This window comes from Lissotriton helveticus, chromosome 4_1, assembly GCF_964261635.1.
Source record: "Lissotriton helveticus chromosome 4_1, aLisHel1.1, whole genome shotgun sequence".
In the NCBI taxonomy this organism is placed as follows: Eukaryota; Metazoa; Chordata; class Amphibia; order Caudata; family Salamandridae; genus Lissotriton; species Lissotriton helveticus.
Window position 1 is genome coordinate 797,779,936 of NC_136063.1, and position 25,549 is coordinate 797,805,484.

Here is a 25,549-nt window from a genome sequence, read left to right on the forward strand (position 1 = left end):
GACTGGCGGGGGTACTATTCTAAAGTGTTTGACACCTTACACAACATGTTTCGATAAAGCCAAACCAAAGTTAGCATTAACCGCGAGGATTATAATGCACTTAAGATGATATGGTATGGCTATATCATGGAATGCCTATAAGGAGATGGTTCCGAAAGCTGCAGAGGAGCTCAGCTCATGCTAGGGCACCCTCTCACATAAAACCAAGCACTCTGCCTCCAGGATTGTTAAGGCCTGCCATAGGAGTGACGTATAGTTACTATGTGTCTATATATAAGGTAGATATAGGTATACTATATCTAAGTAAGGGGTGATTACACCACCTTACCCGGGCTGTGTTAACAGACCTGTGGTGTCAGTTCGGAAGGCAACCCAGGGGTGGCACAATACATGCTGCAGCCCCTGGTAGCCTAAGGTGCACCTATGCCCTGGGTACCTATGGTACACTATACAGAGGCTCACAAGAATGACCCAGTAACCAATCTGGTATGTACCTAAAGTACATGGTATCAATTTAGAGAGAGAACAGCTGGGCTGTTTGTCTGATTGGCTGGCCCACAGGCACACTAAAGTAGAAAAACCAGAGAATCACAGCAAAAAGTGGGGGTAACCATAGGAAGCAGACACTTCTCTCCTACACCAGGCATCAGACTGGATCCGGAAAGATTTTTCTTCAGCAGTAACCTTGCGCGTCTGTAGGCATCGTCTGTGGCTCTGCGTCCGTCGGCGGCGTCGTGATCGCCGGGATGACGTCGTCAGAGTACTTAGACGCGCCCTTGCACACTGACGTCAGTTCTTCTTTTTGCCACACCAGCAAGCGCAGATCCGGGTAGGGCTAGTACCCTAGTCAATTTTTGAATAGCATTTTGGCTATTCTTTTGAGTCAATATCGACTCCTGGTGCCGGTAGGGATGCCTGGATTCAAGCCGTGCGACGCCTGTCACCGCCTGATGTTGGTGACCGACCCCAACCGCCGGAGTCTCCACTGCCTCGGGCTGATCACAATGACAAGCTGTGCCCCGACTGCCAGGCCTTGACCTCGAAAGCTAGGGAGCGGTCCCCTAAGCTCTTTGAGATCCGGCAGTCGGCTCCGTGCCGCTCACATTCTAGGAGGAAGTCGAGGGACCGGTCTCGGAGCCGGAGCCCACACCGTTCGTCGGGCTCCAAGTCCTCACATTCAGGTAAGTTGAGGCACTCTAAAAAGAAGTCGAAGAGGCGACATCACTCTTCTGAATCCCCTCGCCGGTTCCCCTACGTGGTTGAGGGTTCGGGTGACACCACCCGTGCGACCCCGCTGGAGCCGCAGACGTAGCATCCGGCCCCATACCCTCCGGTCCCTGGGCTGCATGCGACGCTGGAGGAGATACGTGATTTCCTCGTGGCCATGAGGATTTACTTCCCTCTGTCGAAGCCTGTCGGCGCGCCTTCGGGCCCCGCAGACCCGACTAGTGGCCCTGGCGGACCGGCGGTTTCAGCCCCGGCGCCGTCGACTTCGGTTACGACGCCGCAGGGCCCAGGGGGATCATGGACATGCCCTTCGATGGCCGTCGCCTTTTTGGTGACAAAGCAGATAGTGCGCTTGAGCGTTTCAAGGACTCCAGGGCTACGGCCAAATCCTTGGGCCTGTCGGGACAGCGCCAGCAGACTTCTGCTTTCGCCCCTTTCGTGGCCAAGGAAGGGGCGCCCTCACACTTTCGTCCAGCCACAGGCCGCAGAACCATCCTCAGCGCAGTCGTGGACATGGGAACCGCCGTGGCGGTGCAGGGGGACAGAGGCCTGATCAGTCCACATCCACTCCAGCAGGATCTGCCTCAAAGCCTTCCTAGTCCGAACTTGTAGGCCCATTCGACCCCAGTGGGGGGTCAGGGTCCGCCATCACCTCCTCCACTGGCGTACCATCACTTCGGACAAGTGGGTACTGCAAATCGTCCGAAGGGGCTACTCCCTCCCTTTCGAGGCGACCCCTCCAGCCATGCCACCGCAGTTCCACCGCATGTCCGGGGGATCACTTGCAACTTATGCAGGAGGAAGTTATGGCCCTCTTGGCCAAGGGGCCATCAAGCGCGTTCCTGGGCGTGAAGTAGGACGTGGTTGCTACTCCCACTACTTTCTGGTACCCAAGAAGGGCAAAGGAGGCCTACGCCCTATCTTGGACCTCTGGAGCGTCAAATGCTTCCTCCTGAAGGAGAAGTTCAAGATGCTGACTTTAGCTCAGGTCCTGGCTGCCCTAGACCCTGGAGACTGGATGGTAGCGTTGGACTTGCAGCACGCATATTTACATATTCCCGTCCTGCCGGCCCACCAGGTGCTACCTGCAGTTCACGGTAGGCCACAAGCACTTTCAGTTTACCGTGCTCCCCTTCGGCCTCACCAGTGCCCCTCGGGTGTTCACAAAAGTGATGGTGGTGGTCGCAGCTCATCTGCGCAGATCAGGGGTTCCAGTCTTCCCCTATCTCAACGACTGGTTGTTGAAGGCGGGCTCGCCCCAGATAGTCGTCTCCCACCTCCAGACTACAGCCGACCTCCTGTATTTGCTGGGGTTCTCCATCAACGTGCCGAAGTCGCACCGGATTCCCTCTCAGAAGCTCCTCTTCATCGGATTGGTTCTGGACTCGGCGCAGTTTTGGGTTTATCCTCCCGAGCAGTGGTTTTGGGATATTCAGGCTCTGATTCTGATCTTTCAGCATTCATCTTGAGTTTGTCAGGTTGACGCTGCGGCTCCTGGGGCTGATGGCCTCCTGCATCCTACTGGTGCATCACGTCAGGTGGCGGATGCGGGCTCTGCAGTGGGACCTGAAGTTTCAGTGGGCACAACATCAGGGCAACCTATCCAACCATGTTCTGATCTCGGAGGCCACTGCGAGACAGTTGCAGTGGTGGCTCACGGGCCGCGATTGGGTCCGCGGCAGATCCCTCTCTCTTCCCCAACCGGAGCACGTAGTGGTGACGGATGCGTCCCTCCTGGTATGGGGAGCCACATGGGAGTGGCGGAGATTAGAGGCCTCTGGTCTCCGGCGGAGGCCCGGCTCCATATCAACCTTCTGGAGCTGCGGGCGATCCGACTTGCACTGAAGGCATTCCTTCCCTCTGTCTGGGGAAGTGTAGTGGAGGTGTTCACGGACAACACCACCGCCATGTGGTACTGCAACAAACAGGGCAGGGTGGGGTCGTGGACCCTTTATCAGGAGGCTCTGCGCCTCTGGACATGGGTGGAACACCAGGGCGTCACCGAGGTGGTTCAACACCTGGCAGGTTCTCTGAACACCAGGGCGGGCGAACTCAGCCGCCGGTGCATGATGGATCACGATTGGTGTCTGAACTCGGACGTGGCGCAAGGTCTCTTTCAGCAGTGGGGAGAGCCTTAGGTAGGTCTATTCGCCACTGAATAGAACGCGCAATGTCATCAGTTCTGCGCGTTGGAATTTCCAAGGCGGCACTCGCTCGGCGACGCTTTTCGTCGCGATTGGAGCTGCGGTCTGTTGTACGCCTTTCCGCGGGTACCACTTCTGCCCAGAGTGCTGAAGAAGATCCGGCGCGACCGGACCCAAGTTATTCCGAGCTGCTCAGCATGTCAGTCGATCCCTCGATTTGTCTTCCTCTTCAGGGGGACCTTCTGTTACAGGAACAGGGGACGGTCCTCCACCCGAACCTGTCCAGTCTCCACCTCCATGCTTGGAGATTGAGTGGTGACAGTTGAGGCCATTTGACTTGCCTCCTGAAGTCTGTGATGTGATTCTGGCAGCCAGGTGCCCCCCACAAAAACGGTATACGCCTGCAGGTGGAACAAATTTGTGGCATGGTGCACAGCAAAGGCTGTGGATCCACTTTCTGCCCCCCTTTCTGAGGGTCTCCTCTTCCTTATTTCTCTTGCCCAGCAGGGCTCTGCTCTGGCACTATCAAAGGCTATCTCTAGGCCATTTCAGCCTTCTTAAGGCTTCCTGACCAGCCTTCTCTTTTCAAGTCCCTGGTTGTAAATAGATTCTTGAAGGGCATCACACACACGTTTCCTCCTGTTCCCTTCGTGATGCCTCAGTGGGACTTGAACCTTGTACTGACTTATCTGATGTGCGCTCCTTTTGAGCCACTTCATAACTGTCCTCTTCATCTTCTGACTCTTAAAACTGCATTCCTGGTTGCCATCACCTCTGCCAGGAGAGTGAGTGAGCTCCAGGCTCTATCTTCTAAGCCTCCTTTCCTCTCTGTCCATCCGGACAAAGTTGTTCTGAGGACTCGTCCTTCTTTCCTGCCCAAGGTGGTTACAGCCTTTCACATCGGCAGTCCATCACCTTGCCCACCTTCTTTCCGCCTCCGCATCCCTCGTAAGAGGAAGAGAGGCTCCACCGTCTGGACTCAAGAAGGGATGGGCGCTGCACAAGCGGATCATCTCTCGGTGGGTTGTTTTGTGCATCAAGGTCTGTTATTGCTTGGCGATAAAGGAGCCTCCTGTGGGGCTGCATGCCCATTCCACTCGGGCCACGGCGGATACTACTGCCCTGGGTCGGGGAGTCCCCTTGCAGGACATCTGTCAGGCAGCTACGTGGGCCTCGCTGCACACGTTTGCTAAGCACAACTGCCTGTACAGCCAAGCCCGGGAGATGGCTTTTTCGGCCGTTCCGTTCTCCAGGACTTTCTGGTGTGATCTTGGTTCGCAGACCCACCACCGGGGTTAGTATCGCTGGGGTATCTATTCTAAGGTAAGGAATCTAACACTAACCTATTTCTTTCAGATGCACAAGTTACTTACCTTCTGTAACGATACTACTGTAAGAAACAGTAGTTAGAGTTAGATTCCTTACCGCCCCACCCATTCTCCCCGCACTGCGAACCGATATCTAGGGTTAAGGTATCTCCCTTTGAGGGCCCTACTTTCATGGCACCAGTGTCTGTTTCTTGCATGGCTCTGTGTTCCTGGCGCGGAATGTTATGTGCAAAACTGACGTCAGTGCGCGAGGGCGGCGTCTAAGTACTCCAATATCATCCCGGCGATCATGACGCAGACGACGACGCGGAGCCGCAGACAACGCCTACCGACGCGCTAGGGTACTGCTGATGAAAAATCTTTCCGGATCTAGTCTTACGCCTGGGGATATTCTAAGGTAAGGAATCTAACACTAACTACTGTTTCTTACAGATATATTGTTACCGAAGGTAAGTAACTTGTGCTTTCGTTCGGCGCGCAATCCTTCACCCGTTTCGGATGGTATTGTCTAGAATGTGCTTCCCATCTCCACGCGATACGGTCATCAACGAACGCCTTCGGGCCTACCTAGGCCTTATCTTCTGGCTCATAGAAAGGACGCCATTCAAGAAGTGTCCTCGATGTGGGTTGAAGTTTTCCCACACCGATCTCCATGAGGTGTGCAACCTTTGCCTCTCACAGGAGCACGAGGCCAGAGACTGTTCAGCTTGTGCCGGCTTCCGCTCCAAGAAGATAATTCACGACCGACTAGTTCGGAGGACCATGGCTCGCTCGTCAGCTTCGATCCCTGAGGAGATCTTTGAAGAGGGCGTCAACGTACCAGTAAAGCAGCGGGCCGAAGAAAGAGCCAGCTACTCCGATACCGACGACTCAGACGTCGAGGACATCACTCCAGCTGAGCAGGTCGTAAGTACACATGTCGGTCCCGCCCCTTCCTCGACACCCTCCAAAAAGGCTACGGTCACACCCTCGCCTTCGGGCCCGGGTGCACACCGAGAGACTGCTTTCCATGCCCCGCCTTCAGGCTCGGCAAAGAAGCCTACCAAGCATTCAGGCGACTCTGGCTTGAGTCAGCCTACTCCCGGTGCCGATACACAACCGACACAGAAAAAGAAGCCATCTTCTTCCTCATCCATGCCGACCGCTGCGTCGACATCCAAGTGCTTGGCGCCGAAGACTGGCACCGGCTCATCGACGCTGAAACCGCTCTCAGAGCCAAGTAAAAAACTGCCTAAAGACCCGACTTCCATGCTTCGGAGCAGAAAAAAGCCTCGGAACCGAAAAAACATCACGTTCCACCAGCTAAGGACACTGCAAAATCTAAGCCAAAAGACCCTAAAACAGCTGCTGAGTATGTGCCAAAAAAGCCTCCAGAACTGAGAACTTCGACACCGAAGGATCTGCCTTCCACAGAAGAGCTTTTTACACCAGATCCTACTCAAAAAAACTCTTGTAAAGGATCCTAAGACTGGACAGTTGGCTCTTAGTTTCAAAACGAGACCCCTGGATGCGCCTGCACCGGCTCCTCCTCCTAAAAAAAGACATTGCAATCTCTCCATTAAGGATCCCTTCTCCACCTCTCCGACCCCCCTCCCACACCCCCCCCAAACTCCTCCTCCACCACCACATCACTCTCCTACAACATCCCCTATTCCAGATGATGATGTAGATACAGATTCTGGTGATACTAGTCCCCCTCAGTCACCTAACCCATGGGATTATTATAACACCCATGACGTCCCTTACGTTCCTCATGATGATATATATCCTTCCAGAGGACACTATAGGTTTGAACTGTGAGAAGTTGGCCTGGTATATGATGATCACTATTCTACCAGATCACCTTGCACCAGTCCAAACAACCCTTATGATGATGGTTGTAAGTCAACCTTCTAGACCAGCTATCCTAGTGGTAGCGTGGACAGAACAGTCTTAGGCTAAAAGACTCTTGAGGGCGTGTAAAGGCAGCTGTTTTACCATATGTAACTCCTTGAATATCAAATGAAAGGACAACACACAGGATATATATAAAATATATATGTATTTATTTACTAACACACTCCTCTGAACTCTTTGAGATCAGAGGCAAAAGCACATAACAAGATACTTAGTCAGAATACGTTAAGTTGCACAATTTACAGGTAGGCCCTAGGGGCGAAGCAAACCATATATTAAGAAAGTGTTATAAGTACCACGTCACGAGAAAAGGTAAGGCCTAGGGCCTAGGGAATCGCTGGGGCTACACTATCTGAACCTTAGTTTAGAAGTAGGAGGCCCACAGGCGGCGCGTGCAGTGTCTTTACACACACATGCGTGAGTCAATGCAAAGTCAATGGGAACTTAGAAGATTTAGAAGGATTTAGGACACTTCGGTTCAGCTAGGTGGAAACAACTAAAAGCCTAGACACTTGTATAGTCAATACCCTTGGGAGCACCGAAGTACTCGCGTTACCTCACCCACGGACGGCAGGTGCATAGGTGTGAAGATGTGTCGGGTTTCGCCGTTGAGTCCTATGGAGCCTTTGAAGAAAGATGCTGCAGGCGACCAGTAGGAAGATATCCGGGTGGATCCAAGGGTGGATCGAAGATGAAGAGGACCTGAAAGCAGAAGGGACAGGGTCTGAGTCACTAGCCAGTGACCGGGTGGAACCAGACAACGTCGAGGAGCAATCAGGTGCTGTCTTGAAGCTTGTCTCTTCAGCCACGCAGACCAGGAGGCGTTGACAACGACCAGGTGCTGGAGAGGAGCTGTCCCACGAAGGTTCTCGCAGATGGAGGGGTCGACTTCCGGATTGGAGTCAATGAGCCTTGGCAAAGGCAACCCACGCAGGATTCAAAGAAGGCTTCTGGTGCCGACCAGCAAGGTATGAGGTGCCACACCTTTGCAGGGAGGCAAGGGCCAGTCTGGAGCAACCAGACTAGCGATGTGATTCAATAGGATTGTCGTCACAGAGGCTACTAGCCAACGGGCCAGCAACCGGACAACGCGTCGAGCAGAACACAAGCAGAAGGGCCCCACGCAGAACTCGTGGAGTGTTGAGGGCTGATCTTCGGTGCAGGTGGAGCTCGGGTTCGGGGTTTCTCAGTCCCCAGTGCACAGCTTCGAGGATGCCTCAGGAGCTGCACAGTTAGCAAGTTTCAGACTTTCCAAGATGTCCGGTCCCACGTGTCTCGTCGCCTCCACGGATCTCAGCTATGCTGCAGTCATGAAGAGAGGGTCAGAGAGTTCAGGAAGTCTGGGCCTTGTCAGGCTCTGTGCTCTGGTTCCGGCGGGAATGAAGACAAAGCAAGCTGTTGATTTGATGGATGGTGCCTGGTTGCCCAGGGTGGTCAATCCTTGGCCACAAGGGAGATTCTTCAGTCTTCAGCTTCAGCAGAATGTCGAAGGTCCAGAGTTTCGTGTCAAGTTTCGGTTCAGGATTAATCTAAAACGATTCAAAAAGGGGGTGGTGATGGACAGAGTATCTGAGTTAATCAGAACACTCCTACCCAGTCAACAGATCAGGGCTTGATCCATCACCGTTTTTTAGCTCACTGCACCATCCCAGTTCAGAACCTGGCTATATGCAAATTAGTCTGTCCCTGGCCCAGTGCATCATGGGAACAGGGCAGACCAAACTACCAAGCCAATTCTTTACTGGAAAGGAAACAAGCTTCCGGGGACCGGTTTCTGGCATTACAGCCGTCTTCGGCCCGGCTTGCTTGAATCCTGATGGTGCAGTGAGCAAGGGACTCACATCTGAGCATACCCTTCCACGCTTGTGGTGGCCAAAACGATTCAAAAAGGGGGTGGTGATGGACAGAGTATCTGAGTTAATCAGAACACTCCTACCCAGTCAACAGATCAGGGCTTGATCCATCACCGTTTTTTAGCTCACTGCACCATCCCAGTTCAGAACCTGGCTATATGCAAATTAGTCTGTCCCTGGCCCAGTGCATCATGGGAACAGGGCAGACCAAACTACCAAGCCAATTCTTTACTGGAAAGGAAACAAGCTTCCGGGGACCGGTTTCTGGCATTACAGCCGTCTTCGGCCCGGCTTGCTTGAATCCTGATGGTGCAGTGAGCAAGGGACTCACATCTGAGCATACCCTTCCACGCTTGTGGTGGCCAAAACGATTCAAAAAGGGGGTGGTGATGGACACCACTAAGCGTGGAAGGGTATACTCAGACATGAGTCCCTTGCTCATTGCACCATCAGGATTCAAGCAAGCCGGGCCGAAGACGGCTGTAATGCCAGAAACCGGTCCCCGGAAGCTTGTTTCCTTACCAGTGTAAGAATTGGCTTTTGTAGTTTGGTTTGCCCTGTTCCCAACATGCACTGGGACAGGAACAGACTAATTTGCATACAGCCAGGTTCTGAAACTGGGATGGTGCAATGAGCTAAAAAACGGTGTTGGATCTAGCCCTGATCTCTTGACTGGGTGAGAGTATTCTGCTTAATTCAGAGACTCTGTCCCTCACCACCCCTTGTTGTAAATAATTTTGTCCACCCTAAGCGTGGAAGGGTATACTCAGACATGAGTCCCTTGCTCATTGCACCATCAGGATTCAAGCAAGCCGGGCCGAAGACGGCTGTAATGCCAGAAACCGGTCCCCGGAAGCTTGTTTCCTTACCAGTGTAAGAATTGGCTTTTGTAGTTTGGTTTGCCCTGTTCCCAACATGCACTGGGACAGGAACAGACTAATTTGCATACAGCCAGGTTCTGAAACTGGGATGGTGCAATGAGCTAAAAAACGGTGTTGGATCTAGCCCTGATCTCTTGACTGGGTGAGAGTATTCTGCTTAATTCAGAGACTCTGTCCCTCACCACCCCTTGTTGTAAATAATTTTGTCCACCCTAAGCGTGGAAGGGTATACTCAGACATGAGTCCCTTGCTCATTGCACCATCAGGATTCAAGCAAGCCGGGCCGAAGACGGCTGTAATGCCAGAAACCGGTCCCCGGAAGCTTGTTTCCTTACCAGTGTAAGAATTGGCTTTTGTAGTTTGGTTTGCCCTGTTCCCAACATGCACTGGGACAGGAACAGACTAATTTGCATACAGCCAGGTTCTGAAACTGGGATGGTGCAATGAGCTAAAAAACGGTGTTGGATCTAGCCCTGATCTCTTGACTGGGTGAGAGTATTCTGCTTAATTCAGAGACTCTGTCCCTCACCACCCCTTGTTGTAAATAATTTTGTCCACCCTAAGCGTGGAAGGGTATACTCAGACATGAGTCCCTTGCTCATTGCACCATCAGGATTCAAGCAAGCCGGGCCGAAGACGGCTGTAATGCCAGAAACCGGTCCCCGGAAGCTTGTTTCCTTACCAGTGTAAGAATTGGCTTTTGTAGTTTGGTTTGCCCTGTTCCCAACATGCACTGGGACAGGAACAGACTAATTTGCATACAGCCAGGTTCTGAAACTGGGATGGTGCAATGAGCTAAAAAACGGTGTTGGATCTAGCCCTGATCTCTTGACTGGGTGAGAGTATTCTGCTTAATTCAGAGACTCTGTCCCTCACCACCCCTTGTTGTAAATAATTTTGTCCACCCTAAGCGTGGAAGGGTATACTCAGACATGAGTCCCTTGCTCATTGCACCATCAGGATTCAAGCAAGCCGGGCCGAAGACGGCTGTAATGCCAGAAACCGGTCCCCGGAAGCTTGTTTCCTTACCAGTGTAAGAATTGGCTTTTGTAGTTTGGTTTGCCCTGTTCCCAACATGCACTGGGACAGGAACAGACTAATTTGCATACAGCCAGGTTCTGAAACTGGGATGGTGCAATGAGCTAAAAAACGGTGTTGGATCTAGCCCTGATCTCTTGACTGGGTGAGAGTATTCTGCTTAATTCAGAGACTCTGTCCCTCACCACCCCTTGTTGTAAATAATTTTGTCCACCCTAAGCGTGGAAGGGTATACTCAGACATGAGTCCCTTGCTCATTGCACCATCAGGATTCAAGCAAGCCGGGCCGAAGACGGCTGTAATGCCAGAAACCGGTCCCCGGAAGCTTGTTTCCTTACCAGTGTAAGAATTGGCTTTTGTAGTTTGGTTTGCCCTGTTCCCAACATGCACTGGGACAGGAACAGACTAATTTGCATACAGCCAGGTTCTGAAACTGGGATGGTGCAATGAGCTAAAAAACGGTGTTGGATCTAGCCCTGATCTCTTGACTGGGTGAGAGTATTCTGCTTAATTCAGAGACTCTGTCCCTCACCACCCCTTGTTGTAAATAATGTTGTCCACCCTAAGCGTGGAAGGGTATACTCAGACATGAGTCCCTTGCTCATTGCACCATCAGGATTCAAGCAAGCCGGGCCGAAGACGGCTGTAATGCCAGAAACCGGTCCCCGGAAGCTTGTTTCCTTACCAGTGTAAGAATTGGCTTTTGTAGTTTGGTTTGCCCTGTTCCCAACATGCACTGGGACAGGAACAGACTAATTTGCATACAGCCAGGTTCTGAAACTGGGATGGTGCAATGAGCTAAAAAACGGTGTTGGATCTAGCCCTGATCTCTTGACTGGGTGAGAGTATTCTGCTTAATTCAGAGACTCTGTCCCTCACCACCCCTTGTTGTAAATAATCAGGATTAATCTAAAGTCTCAGGACTCTGCTCCTACCTTTATACAACTAAAAGGGGCTGGATTACTTTCTAGGTCCCTCCTATGGGTGGGACCAGGAAGGGGGGTGGTTACTCACCCTTTCCTTTGTTCAGTTGCGCGCCAGAGCTGGGGCTGGAGTGCCCGAGGCAACCAGTTTGAACTGGAATATGCATGGAGCACCTAGTGTGCCCCAGGCAGTGTCTCAATCTATTCAGCCCTCCCTGTCCCAATACACAAAGTCCTGTCTGGGGTGGTGCTCGCACCTCTCCAGGCAGGAAACCTATTGTCCAAGCCTCCCTGACTGGAAGGTCTCCCAGCAGCAGGAGGTCAGACTTGTGTCTGTGGCAGCAGCATCCATTTTGTGATGCTGGGGCTCTGGTTAACTTTAACCGGGTACAGTAGTTTCAACATGTCTTCTCCCTCTAGAAGGGTTGAATGCTACCCCCGTCGCCAGAATTGGCGAGGGGGTAGTATTCCAAAGCGTATGAAAACTTACACAACATGTTTGGATAAAGCCAAACCAAAGTTAACATTTCACCGCGAGGTTCATAATGCACTTAAGAGTATATGGTATGGTAATATCATAGAACAGCTATAAGGACATGGTTCCGAAAGCTGCAGACAGGCTTAGCTCATGCTAGAGCAACATCTCACACATAACCAAGCACTCTGCCTCCAGGATTGTTAAGGCCTGCCATAGGAGTGACTTATAGGTTACTGTGTGTCTATATATAAGGGTAGATATAGGAATACTATACCTAAGCAAGGGGTGATTACACGACCTTGCCCCAGCTAAGTGATCAGCCAGTTGTGTCAGATTGAGTGGCCAGCCAGGGGTGGCATAATACATGCTGCAGCCCCTGGTAGGCCTTGGTTACACCTATGCCCTGAGTACCGAGGGTACATTTCTACAGGTGTTGACAAGGTGAACCAATTGTGTGTGTACCTAGAGTACATGGTGTAAATTTAGAGAGTGCATCTGGGCTGTGGGTCTGATTAGCAGGCCCACAGCCACATCTAAGTCGAAAACCAGTAAAGCAAAAGCAAAAAGTCGGGGTGACCAAAGGAAGCAGACCCTACTCTCCTACATGAACCTACTTGTCCATAGGGCTGCCCAATACCATGTGGTTGACCTACACACAGACACTGCGGAGGAAGATTCTTAATGGACACATTCGACACCACACAAAGGTCAACTTCAATTCTGCCAATGCTTAAGGGGGTCATTAAGCATGTACCAGAGGTATTTAAAGATCCAGTCAGGGCTCAGGTCCTCAACCCCAAAACTGAGAAAAAATACAAATCTTCCCCTACAGATCCTAGCCTATATTAGAGGGCCAGCACCGCTAGACTACCTTGTAGTCTCCAATGCACGGAAATGGGCCAATTCTCAAACATCAGGTGAGGCACCCCCACCAGGTAAGGAGTCTAAACTCATTGACACCTCTGGTAAACGAAAGGCATCGCAGGCAGTAAACATATGGCACATCACCAATACTCAAGCGCTGTTAGCAAGGTATGACAAGGCACAATATGATGAGCTAGAATCCATAATGCAGCATCTCCCAGACAAATATAAAAATCGGGCCAATGATTCTATACAGGAAGGTAAAACTATCACGAATACCTCCATCTGTTGTGCTCTAGATGCTGCAGATACTGCTTCAAGGGCAATTAACACCAGCGTCCTTTTGCGCAGGCATGCCTGGCTATGTATTTCAGGTTTCAAACCTGAAGTCCAAAATTACATCCTCAATCAACCATTTGATGAGCAACACCTATTTGGCCCTAATGTCGATGTATCCCTAGAAAACATGAAAAAGGATACCGACACAGCTAAATCTATGGGAGCCTTGCAGTCGCAAACTCCCAGACGTTCCTTTCGTCACTCATCCTACAGAGGCAACACAAGAGGCTACTCTTCCGATAGCCCATCCACTTCTTATAAGACCCCTAGCCAATCCACCTTCACTAGAGGCTACCAAAGAGGGGGTTACAGGGGTAACAATAACAAAGGCAGAGGCAAAACTAACAACTCCCGCTCTGCCTCCACCCCTACCCAATGACTTTCCTCCACTTCCCCCTCACCATTCCACTCTAGTGGGGGGAAGACTACAACAATTCCTTCCCGTCTGGACCAACATCACATCAGACAGGTGGGTGCGACAAATCATTCAATCACATTACTGTCTCGTACTAACATCTACCCCCCCACCCTACATACCACCCAGATAGCGTCCAATGTCATAAGAGCATCTATTACTACTAAAGCAAGAGGTAATATCCCTACTTGACAAAAGTGCAATAGAACCAGTTCCTCTGCACCAACAAAACAAGGGTGTTTACTCCCTATACTTTCTTATCCCAAAGAAGGATGGTTCTCCAAATCCTATTCTAGACCTCAGACGCCTAAACATATACATACAGTCAGACCATTTTCACATGGTCACACTCCAGCAGGTCCATCCTCTTCTTTCACAAAACTACTTCCTTGCTCCTCTAGATCTCAAGGACGCATACTTCCACATTCCCATTCACAATGCTCACAGAAGTATCTCAAATTTGTAATAGACTGTCAACACTATCAATTCAAAGTACTCCCATTCGGAGTCACGACAGCACCAAGAGAATTTACCGAGTGCCTAGCAGTAGTGGCAGCACACTTAAGAAGTCAGCACATTCACGTCTTCTCATATCTAGACGACTGGCTCATAAAAGCCAGCTCCTTCAACCAGTGTGTACAACACCCTCGCACCACTATCCAACTGGTTCACGAATTGGGGTTCACAATAAACCACACCAAGTCCCATCTGCAACCGTCCCACTTACAATACCTCTGTGCCACAATAAACACCTCAACAGCGCTTGCTTATCCCTCTCCTGTCAGAATAGCGAACATGCAAGCTCTTCTCACAAAATTTCAACCAGAACACTCCCTTCCAGCTCGAGTGTTCATGCAGCTCATAGGGATGATGGCATCTTATATTTTTATAGTGCCCTATGCAAGACTACAAATGCGTCCTCTCCAAGAGTGCTTATCACGCCATTGCAACCAGGCTCAAGGTCAATTGACAGATCTAGTGTTGGTGGACAGTCATACTCATCGCTCTGTGCAGTGGTGGAACACCAAAAACTTTTCCAAAGGCCGACCGTTCCTAGAGCCAGTTCCTCAGATAGTCCTGACAGCGGACGCATCGCTCTCTGGCTGGGGAGACCACCTACTGCAACACACCATGCAAGGCAGGTGGACACCACAACAAAAGTTACTCCATATCAACCACCTGGAGTTACTAGCCATATTCCTAGCCTTAAAAGCATTCCAAAAGCAAATATCAAACAAGACTGTATTAGTCCGCACAGACATGACAGCCATGTATTACATACAGAAACAGGGCGGAACACACTCCCTGCAACTCTCTCAGCTAGCACAGAACATATGTCGGTGGGCTATACCTCAAAACATATTACTCTTAGCCCAACATGTTCCAGGGGTACAAAACACCATTGCAGGTGTTTTAAGTCGTCAAACACAACAGATCCACGAGTGGGAACTTCATCCACAAGTTCTTCAACCGTTCTTTCAGATGTGGGGTAACCTCAGACCTCTTTGCCACCCACAAAAACATTAAATGCCCAAGCTTTGCCGTCAGATATCCACACCCACTGTCCAAAGGCATTGCGATATGGATGAACTGGTCAGGCAGATTTGCGTACGCTTTTCCCCCTCTCCCACTCATGCCACTTCTAGTGCGTAAACTACAGCAGCAGTCTCTAACCCTCATCCTAGTTGCTCCAACGTGGGCCAGACAACCCTGGTACACCACACTGCTGGAACTTTCTGTAGTACCGCACCAAAAACTAGATCTATCTCCACGCCTCGTAACCCAGAACCATGGAGAGATCAGACACCCCAACCCAGCTTAGCTCAACCTTGCGATCTGGCTCCTAAAATCCTAGAATTCTGTTACCTTAACCTTCCTTCTGACTGCATGAACGTCATAAAAGAAACTAGACGTCCAACCACTAGAGCATGCTATGCAGCCAAGTGGAAACGTTTTGTAATATATTGTCACAACAACAAAATCAATCCCCTAGATGTGTCTATTCAACACATCATTGGATACTTACTATACCTCCAAAGATGTAACTTAGCCTACACGTCTATTAGACTGCATCATGCTGCCATAGCAGCATATTTACAAAATAGACAGCATCTATCTCTTTTCAGAGTACTTGCTATAAAAACCTTTATGGAAGGCCTTAAAAGAATAATTCCTCCCAGAGCACCACCTTCACTAGTGTGAAATTTGAACATTGTTCTCACACGGCTAATGGGACCTCCCTTCGAACCTTTACATAAATGTGAACTACAATTCTTAACATTGAAGGTTGCGTTCCTAGTAGCTATTACTTCTCTACGGAGAGTTAGTGAACTACAAGCATCAACCATTTTAGAACCTTTCCTGCAAATGCATCATAATAAGGTTGTTCTCCGTACTAATCCTGAATTCCTTCCTAAAGTAATTTCTCCCTTTCACCTCAATCAATCTGTGGAACTGCCTGTTTTCTTCTCGCAGCCACAAACAGTCGCAGAAAGAGCTCTTCATACCCTAGATGTCAAAAGAGCATTGCTATACTACATTGAAAGAACACAACCCTTTTGTAAGACCAAACAACTTTTCGTGTTTTTCTCACCACCACAGAAGGGTAACTCTATATCAAAATTTGGGAGAGCTAGATGGATTGTCAAATGTATACAAATTTGCTACCACAAAGCTAAACTTAAGTTATCTGTTCCTCCTAAAGCCCACTCTACAAGGAAAATAGGGGATTCAATGGCATTTTTGGGAAACATTCCCTTAGATGACATCTGCAAAGCAGCTACATGGTCTACACCGCACACATTCACAAAACACTATTGTAAAGATTTGCAAATTAAACAACAAGCTACTGTCGGCCAGGCTGTACTAAAAACACTATTTCAAACTACTGCAACAGATACAGGTGGTCACCACTAAGAGAGGGTGCTGCTGTATAATCTATGCAACAGTATGTAATCTGCAGCTCATATGCCTGGAACAGAAAATGCTACTTACCAGTATGCATCTGTTCTTGGCATGTAGAGCTGCTGAGTTACACGCCCACCCGCCTTCCCGGGCTACCTTTATCTGTTCCAGTATTATCTTCATTAGATACAGCTTACATGGACATCCTTCCTTTTCTTGCAAAGCTCCATCATTTCCCTAATGGCGAAAAAAAATCTGAGGATGGAGCCGATGCCCATGCGCAATGTGATCCAAAGGAGGAGTCACCTATCTCGTGACTTTCAAAGAACTTTTCAGGACAAAAACAAGTGCAAACATCCGGGCTCAACACTAGATGGTGATCTATGCAACAGTGTCTAACTCTACAGCTCTACATGCCAAGAACAGATGCATACTGGTCAGTAGCATTTTTCTCTTAGTGGTGATTACATCTGCCCAGAGTGAATTGCAGGTGTTATCTTGCTCCCTATCTAATGTCCTTTCTGGACAAAATCGTGCTTCGCAACGGGCTTCTTTTTTGCCAGAAGTAAAGACCCCATTTCACCTGGGTACATCCATCACATTGCCTACTTTCTTTGCTCCCCCGCATCCCTTTAAGGAAGAGGAGCGTCTCTACTGGCTGGACCCAAAAAGAGCATTGTTGTTATACGTAGACCACCCAAAAGAGTTCCGACCAACTCTTTGTGGGTTACATGGGAGCAAAGAAGGGAAGGGCAGTGTAGAAAAGGACCATTTCTTGATGGGTTGTTCTCTGCATTGAGATCTGCTATACCCTGGCAAAGAAGGAGCCCCCTGAGGGATTAAGGGCCTATTCCACCAGGAGAAAGACTGCAACTACGGCCTTGGCTCAGGGTGTCCCAGTCCAAAACATCTGTCACGCGGCAACGTGGTCTTCATTGTACACATTTGCAAAACACTACTGCCTGGATGGTCAGGTCCGCAGAGACAGGCACTTTGCCGGCACGGACCTGCAGGACCTTCTAGTTTAAGATATTGGTCTGCACCCACCGCCGGTATTATTAGGCTTGGGTATCTAATAAAAAGGTAAGGAATCTGCAGCTAGAAGTCTCTATCAGATGAACAAGTTACTTACCTTTGGTAATGCATTATCTGGTAGAGACACTATCTAGCTGCAGATTCCTTACAGCCCCGCCCACGCCTCCCTGCTTTGCGGACAAATATTGTAGGGCTAGTGTTACTCCGCCTTTCAGGGCCCAACGTTTACACATGTCTGCGTCAGTTACTTTGTGGCTCTGCGCTTTTGGCATGGAAAAAACGATAAATATTGACGTCAGCGCACCTCGGTGGCAACTATATAGGCACCGCAGCATCCTAACAGACGCTGCCGACGACGTAACGCCGAGCCGAATGGAGCCACCCAACGGCGCAAGCAAAAGTTATTGCTCAGCAAAAGTTTCCAGATCCAGCATGACGCCTGGGAAATTCAAAGGTAAGGAATCTGCAGCTAGAAAGTCGCTACCAGATAATGCGTTGCAGAAGGTAAGTAACTTGTTGTTCAGTTCCACCCTCATTGTTTCCATAATTTGCTTAGATTTAAAAATGTTGCTGACTTTTTATTGCTATTTAGGTCGAGCTTCATACATGAAATACGGCAGCGTTGGACGCTTTTTCGAGATGGCTATTTTTTGGGGCAACGTCCTGCAAAATTAGTTTAGATTCCTTGGAAATTTAATTTCACAAGAGCTGAAAGAGCATTGGTATTATGTCTCAGATCTATTGCTATCACATTCATGTGTGGAGAAACAAAATAATTTACTCCGACCACTTTTTGCTCACTTTATAAATTTTCGGAAGGTTTAGTGGTTTTTACCCAGGAAGTTGTAGTTGTAATTTGCTTACAGCTGGTCAGTCATATTGTGATACTATCCATCCTATTTAGTATGTGAAATTAGACATTCTTCTGGTCAGAAAAGATAAAATGATATCAATGGAAATAAAAAATGACCCTCATATTGATTTTGCCTCTCTTACTGTTTACTTTACCTCTTTCACAACTACCACCCACCATTTCGCTGTGCCCATACTCTCTGCTTCAGCTGGTGCGTGTTAGAACAAATATATAAGAACTGTCAGGGGAATTGTGGTGAAGAATGGTTAAGAGGTGGAGTGATAGCTTGCTGATAGATGCTACCACTGAGACTGAAATGCTAAAGTGCAGGTTTTCTTTTCAAGAAGTTGTATCCAGCCTTGCCTCTGCATATCACATGTGAATAATGCCAGATGCAGCATGCAAATTGTTTATTTTTGTTAGGTTTTCTATATAATTAGTAATGCCTACCCCATGTCTTTGACAGCACGATTGTGCTCCTCTTGCAATTGTCGCTCCCTCGATATTTCTGCCAGACGTGCCTTTTGGCCTTGGCAGCCTACAAATCCTGCATTTCCTCATTTTGTGATATCTGCCCAGCAATATGGTGGAATAGTGAAAGAGCAGATCAGCTGAATTTATAAACATTACCTACATGATACCCACACATCTGCTATCATAAGTTAGCATTCCTTTGTATCATTGCAGTGAAGTCAAAGTGAGGTATGCCTGTTTTTCGAAACAGTTGGTGCCAGGGCCTGCTACATGTAGGGAATGTTGGAGCCACATTTAAAATGTAAAGGCAATGCATGTATCCAAGTGTTTTCTCTCATATCCTGAGCAGTATGGTTCCTTGCTGTGGAAAAAGAACAGGAGTGGGACAACTTGAATCACTGTAGAGGCAATCTTGTATCATTGTTACATCGTGAATTATTCATTCAGAGACCAGAAGACAATGTGTTTTAGGTAACTTTGATGGGATAGCTGTGTTTTTTTGTTCCTTGACTTCAGTTTTGTGTTCTGAATTTTCAGGAAAGGAATAATCTAGAAATAGACCTTAACTACCGGCTGAAAACCTTGCAGCAGCAATTGGAGCAAGAGGTAACTGAACATAATGTGACCAAAGCACGGTTAAGTGACAAACACCAGTCACTCGAGGAAGAAAAATCGGTCGCAATGTGTGGTCAGTATCTCCTGTCTTATCTATTTATCTGCTCAGTCACATTTTTTCGTAAACTGGAGGTTCACATTGTAGCATATTAAAAAGCAGAAATGTTTCTTATTCTGTAATTATTATTATGTTTTTAAATATGGACACTTTTGACAAACCTACATATTTTCCAAAGAAACCATTATACCACTTTAATTTGATTCTGGTCATTTTAGTGCAGACTGAATAAGCGGTGGGGATCTTCAATGTTCACCATTCATGTTGTTAGAATAGATGGGGGCTGTAATAGATAGGCCAAACAGCACAATCTGGGAATACTATGGTACGTTGGATTTCAGACCTGAAAATTGCAATGGTCTGGGAAGCCTTAAAATCTTTCTGAAAATAATGTAAAAAAAAAATGGTATGGAGATTACAAATGTAAATTGTTTGTCAGGAGTCCAGGAGGAGAAGGACTCAAGAGTCAGTATATCGGATTTGTTTATCTCTTCGATTAGGAGAAATAAATGGGTGGGGATGACCTGTTGGCAGGGAAAGTGATCTTTGGTGCCCACTGAGCTAAGACCATATGCAGTTCCAAGCATGAAGTGGGCACAGGGCATGACCAGAAGCCACGCCCTGTAAGTAATGGGTGCAAGGTTCGGCCACAGGCCGTTCTGTGCCTGTTCTTAGGGTTGCCTGGCCTTCTTCGTGGCTAAAGGCTACACCCAGTGCCCAATGGGTACAACTGTAGGCTCTTTATTTTGTGGGGAGAAGCAGCTGTACTAGTATTGTTATGTCTTCTAAAGTTAAAGTTCTGTCATTGTGAATGTGTAATTCTTTAAATATTGTGTTACAATTGCATTTTTTCAGTAGCTTCGCCCCAACAGAGAAGTTGGCTGTTTCTCCATCCAGTTCAAATGCCAAAATGTAAATAAAATGTTAAGTCTGAATCGCAACAAAAATCTTTTTAGCCAGTGCTAGTCGAACAATTGCTGAAGCAGATTCTGAAACCTCTGCAGTCTGATTGGGCGAGAGAGTTGTACAGGGTTCAAGAATCAGCTTTGTTGGTTCTCAGATCTCGGTCTAGTAAAAGAAACTACTCTGGTCCTGTTGGTTTTAGTTTGAGCGAACCTCATTTCATGGGGACATTGTTGCACAGTCTGGTTGGATTGAAAACTCACATGTGTGATTCCCGAATCAGCCCTCCTTGTCCGCGAATTATGCAAATAAAAGAAAAAAATACCATTTCCTTCTACTCAAAAGATTTGATTGAGGAGTGATTGGCACATGAAAAATATGAAATCCACCCTGTTGACTGCCAGGACCAGCCACAGTGGCTAAGAAGGTTTCAGTCTTAGTCTTAATTCTGGGGTCAGGGACTCGACCCTCACACACGGAGTCTGGTTTGTCTCATTATCTGCCCCGTGGGCTCGACTCGGCTGCGCCTCACCCTCCCCTCTGTTGTTTGGTTTCCCCTCTTCGTGGATTACTGAGAGGGTGATATTTTTCCTACCCTGCAAGGACATAGCTTCCTGTGGTGCAGCCGGTGCAGTGGGGCCCAAAGGTTGAAGGGAGCCCAACAACTATAGCCCTTTAAGTGGGCACACAAATAATCATGTTGAAGATCCGAAAGTTAACGAGCATTGAAGATGACTTTAATTTTTCGGTCTCTCCAAGGCAGTGCTTACGTTGTCTGTGCGAGACATGCTGTATTCAGGGTATGGGCTTTAAAAGCTCCAGCATTTTCAAAGGCTGCCCCTGTTACATGTGTTGTTACTCATAGCTTTTGAGCACCGTTTCTTTCTATAAGCTGGAGCACTCGAGACCAGTGCTCGTGGTTTACAGAGCTCTATTGTAAACAGGGCTGTAAATCTTGCTTTTATCTTACCACATTTTCTTTGCATTCAAAGACTGAGGTCTGTTTTCGCTGCAGCTGTCTCAACCTCCCTCCTGCTTTTGAAACGCACAGCCTGGTGTCGTGGTTCCTGCCTTCCATTGGCTGCTGCTGCCTTCCGTTTCAAGAGACCGCTCAATAGGGTATTATAACCACACATCTACTTAATTTTGATTGTCAAGTCAAGTCAAAGATCTTTATTCGGAATAAAAAACATCCATAAAAGTGCATAACATGTAAAATGGCAAAAAATACAGTACAAGAATAAACAACCAGAAATGTAGTCTGTCTAGTTTACAACAATGCAAGTACGTATTAAAAAGAAGCGATATATACAGTTTAAAAGATTTAAAAATAGCGACAACTATAAAGTGTAGGACAAAAAGAAGAACAAGATCCGTACAGATATATGTGCAAATTACAAATGTGCAAATTGGTAAAAAATATAAAGTGCAATGTGCAAATTTTATCAGTCAATGTGCAAAGTAGCTCGCGAGCGGACTGCAGCTATGAGGAAGCAGCTCACTCTAAATATTGTTTCATCTGTTCCTAACATTAGTAAATTCCTCAACGCTATCTTAAAATCTAACAGCTCGTGTTTCCGACAATATGGCATTAAATAATGAACAGTAAACAGTTTATAAAAATCGCAAAAGAACATAAAGTGCATAAGGCTTTGTTTCATGATCGGGTTACATGGGCAACCTAAGGTTTCCAGATGTTTATTGTAGCCCAAAGGGAAGTTTAATAGATTTACAATGCTCCCGTCCCGGAAACGGAACAGTAAACTTCTATTCCATCTACCAAGATTTAAACGTAGATATTTCTGGGGCGGGGCAGGGTAACTAGCGGAGGCCTCTAAATGGCCCATATACTTTGCGACTGTACGCTTTGAGAAATTTTTCCTTTCCCGCTCTTCTCTATAGAGGTTATACAAAGCCCTTTGAATAAATTTCTTATGTGAACGATCTATGAGATTAGGAAATGTAAACAGATGTCCTTGCCCTACACTTATTAGACATTCATTTACGGCTTTCAACCATGGTATACAATGTGCCCTGTCACATTTTAAACAGTCTGAGATTATATCGCGTGTCAATGTAGCTGCAGGGTTCATCCATATCTTTAACCAGAAAAGGGGCGGCCTTGATCTAACAAAGTCCTCTATATAAGGAATATTTAATTCACTGTGGCATATATAGTTTGAGGCGCAGATAACTCCACCCAACACCTTCCGACAGAATCTATTTTCTTCTGTCTGGATATGGAGACAATTTGTATGTCCCCATACCTCTGCGCCATAGGTACCTGTAGGGATGCATTGGGTTTGGTAGATCTTTAGTAATGGCATAATCACATCAGCACGGTTAGGTTGGCGTAGAGAAATTATTGAGTTAATCGCTTTACCCAGTTTATTCCTCGCATAGGAAACATGTGGTTGCCAAGAACCAGTGTTGGAAAACAACAGCCCCAAATATGGGAAAGTGCAGGTGCTTTTTAGAACATTTTCCCCTGACATAATCTCAATAATTTTATACTTTTTCGGACCACAGATCATAATGAGGGATTTTTTAAAATTTGTGGTTAAACCTAAGTCAGCCATAAAACTAACAAAGCCTGAAATTAAAATACGCAGTGCCTTTGGAGTGCGGCCCATTAGGACCGCATCGTCTGCGTAAAGGAGGGTGGGTATGGGGGTGCCATTTACATACGGTACATCTTTTGTTAGGGTACCTAGTGAGCTACTCAGTTCATTAATGTATAGGATAAAAAGCAGAGGGGCCAGAACACAACCCTGTCTGACCCCCCTACCAATTAAAATGTCACTAGAGACTTCGCCAGTGCGGTTAATACGCACACGGGCTCTTAAGTCGCTATGAAGGTAAGATAAAAAGTAAACCAAATAATCATCTAAACCATAATTGAGTAGGACGGACCATAAACGGTAGCGATTTACAAAATCAAAGGCAGAACTCAAATCCATAAAACCAAAATATAAGGGGGATTTTTTAGCGATGGTATATTTAGCCATTATTAAATTCAGGTTCAGACATTGTTCTACTGTGCCCACATTACTACGGAAACCTAGCTGGCTCGGGTGTAGAATGGAACTTTCCTCCGCCCAGGTTCTAATTCTTTTAAAGATTACCCTACCCAAAACTTTTAGGGTGTTATCAATTAGTGATATTGGGCGGTAGCACCCAGGATCCAGCCTGTCGCCTTTTTTAAAAATGGGTACAATGGTACTGCTGGACCATGTTTCAGGGATAGATTCATATGTTAGGTTGTTAAATACATTGCACAGCAGCGGGGCCCAAAAATTGATTTCACATTTTAATTGGTCGATGGAAAGACTGTCTGGGCCGGGGGCTTTATTACCGGCACTTTCTGCGATGGCATCCTCTACCTCAAGCAATGTAATATTCAGAGGAGTTGGAGGGGGAAGGGTTACTGCGGGGTTGCCAGATACAGCATAGATCTTCGAGAAGTGGTCAACCCACACAGGCCCAACGATGTTACAGTTAATTGGTGTTATATTTGAACCAAGAGATCTTAGGTTCTTTACCTCCCTCCAAAACCCTGGGGTATCTTTTAGGACAGCCATACGTACATGGGATTCCCAGTGATCTTTGACTAATTCATTGGATCTAATGCGTAGGGTGGATTTATACCTTGCTCTCAGGAACCTTACCCGGGAAATATCCCGCGGTTTGGCCATGAGTGCAGCCCTTAGATCCCGGTTTGCCTTTGAACAAGAGGCATCAAACCATCTTGGGGCTTCGTCGACTTTCCTAGATGCTGGCTTGGAGATCTCGCTTTTTATTGCGGAGCAAAGTTCACAGAATGATTTAATCATGTTGCCCCCGTAGCTATCAATGGCAAGACAGTTCAAAATCAATACAGGATATTTGTTAATCACAGTGGCCAAAACGCCCCTGTTATCCACCCCCCTCCAAACAACCCTTAATCTATCCGTCGAGGCTTCCAGGTTTGTTGCCCCGATTTCACTATGTAATATTTTTCCCCCTAACAATTTTAGGTAAATCACAATTGGGTAGTGATCACTATATACGTTACACACTACCTCAGCTTTTAATAAGACATCAGCAAGGGAGGGCGAAACAAATATATAATCGATTGTTGTTGCGCTCCCGTGGCCGATGTAAGTGGGGACCGGGGCAGTGCTTATACCACTACCGGCAAACTCCATAGAGTTTACGAGTTCTCTAGTTGCAAGGAGATCAGATAGTTCTACACCTCTCCTGCAAGGGGGATTCCTTGAATGAATGTGTGCATTGAAATCCCCTCCTAAACAAATGCCATCAAACTTCCCGTATTTCCGTCCCTCCACTATTTCATCAATAAAATTAAACAAGTCTAAAAAATTACAATTAGGATGGGATATAAAATCATTGTTGTAAAAATTAATCAGACATAGTTTTACCTCTCTTGTGTATATCAGTGCCATAAAACTTGGGTTATTAATTTGTATTACTTCTGTTTTTACCTCTGCAGTTATCTTTACCCAAATCGATAAACCCCCACTAGAACGGCCTAAAGGAGGGGTCGGTACAATCCTATTATGACAACTATACCCTTCAAATAACAAATGGGTTGTACACCAAGTTTCTTGAAACATTAGAACATCATAACGATTTACCCAGTCTTTCCAGGCTTTAATTTCCATTTTTGCCTTCAGCCCAGCAATGTTCCAGCTTATAATGGACAAGTTCTCGTTAGGCCGTGGGCAAACATCATGAACAGACACCTGGGCAATGGCTGTTGGGTTAGCCGATGAATCAAATTGTAGGTTTGAAGGCAGAGGAAAGTCGGATAGTATCAGAGACCCTTCAGGCTCTACATTCTGTGAAAATTCAACATTGGGCACCGCTGCAGCTGGGTCTTCCTGGGTTGCTGGCAGTCAGTCTAAAGTGCCCTGGTCAGAAAGTGCCGAGAATCTATTATGTAACGGAAACAAGGGGGGTGGTTGCAACATTCTGTGTGGGGGTCTGTAAAAGTAACTCAGAGGTAAGGGGGTCGCCACAGTGGTTGGTCCGTGCTGGGTGTAATTCCTATTTAATAAGAATTTTACTGTGTCCGGGTTCCTAAAGTTGATTGTGATGCAGTCCCCATTAATGTTTTTGAACAGAGGTCCAACCCAGGTCACCCGGCGTGTAGAAAGAATTTCATTAGATATATCATAGCCGACCCCCTTATGTTTAGTTAACCAGTCAATGCATTTATTATGTAACTGTACCCAGGATTCTCCTTGACCCTCCCTAAGCGGTGGTATACCAGCCAAAACCAAGACATATGGGCAAGACTCAGGAGGAAGATGTAGGGC

General features: G+C 47.4%; 1 protein-coding gene across 1 annotated transcript in view; it reads left to right on the plus strand.

Moving 5' to 3' along the window:
- The window catches only part of ROCK1 (Rho associated coiled-coil containing protein kinase 1), a 2,099,493-nt gene that overhangs the window by 1,155,960 nt on the left and 917,984 nt on the right, over positions 1 to 25,549 (plus strand). Inside the window, exon 18 of the mRNA XM_078687444.1 lies at positions 19,190 to 19,340. Coding sequence (XP_078543570.1) covers positions 19,190 to 19,340 — 151 coding nt within the window. The remainder of the gene's footprint in view (positions 1 to 19,189; positions 19,341 to 25,549) is intronic.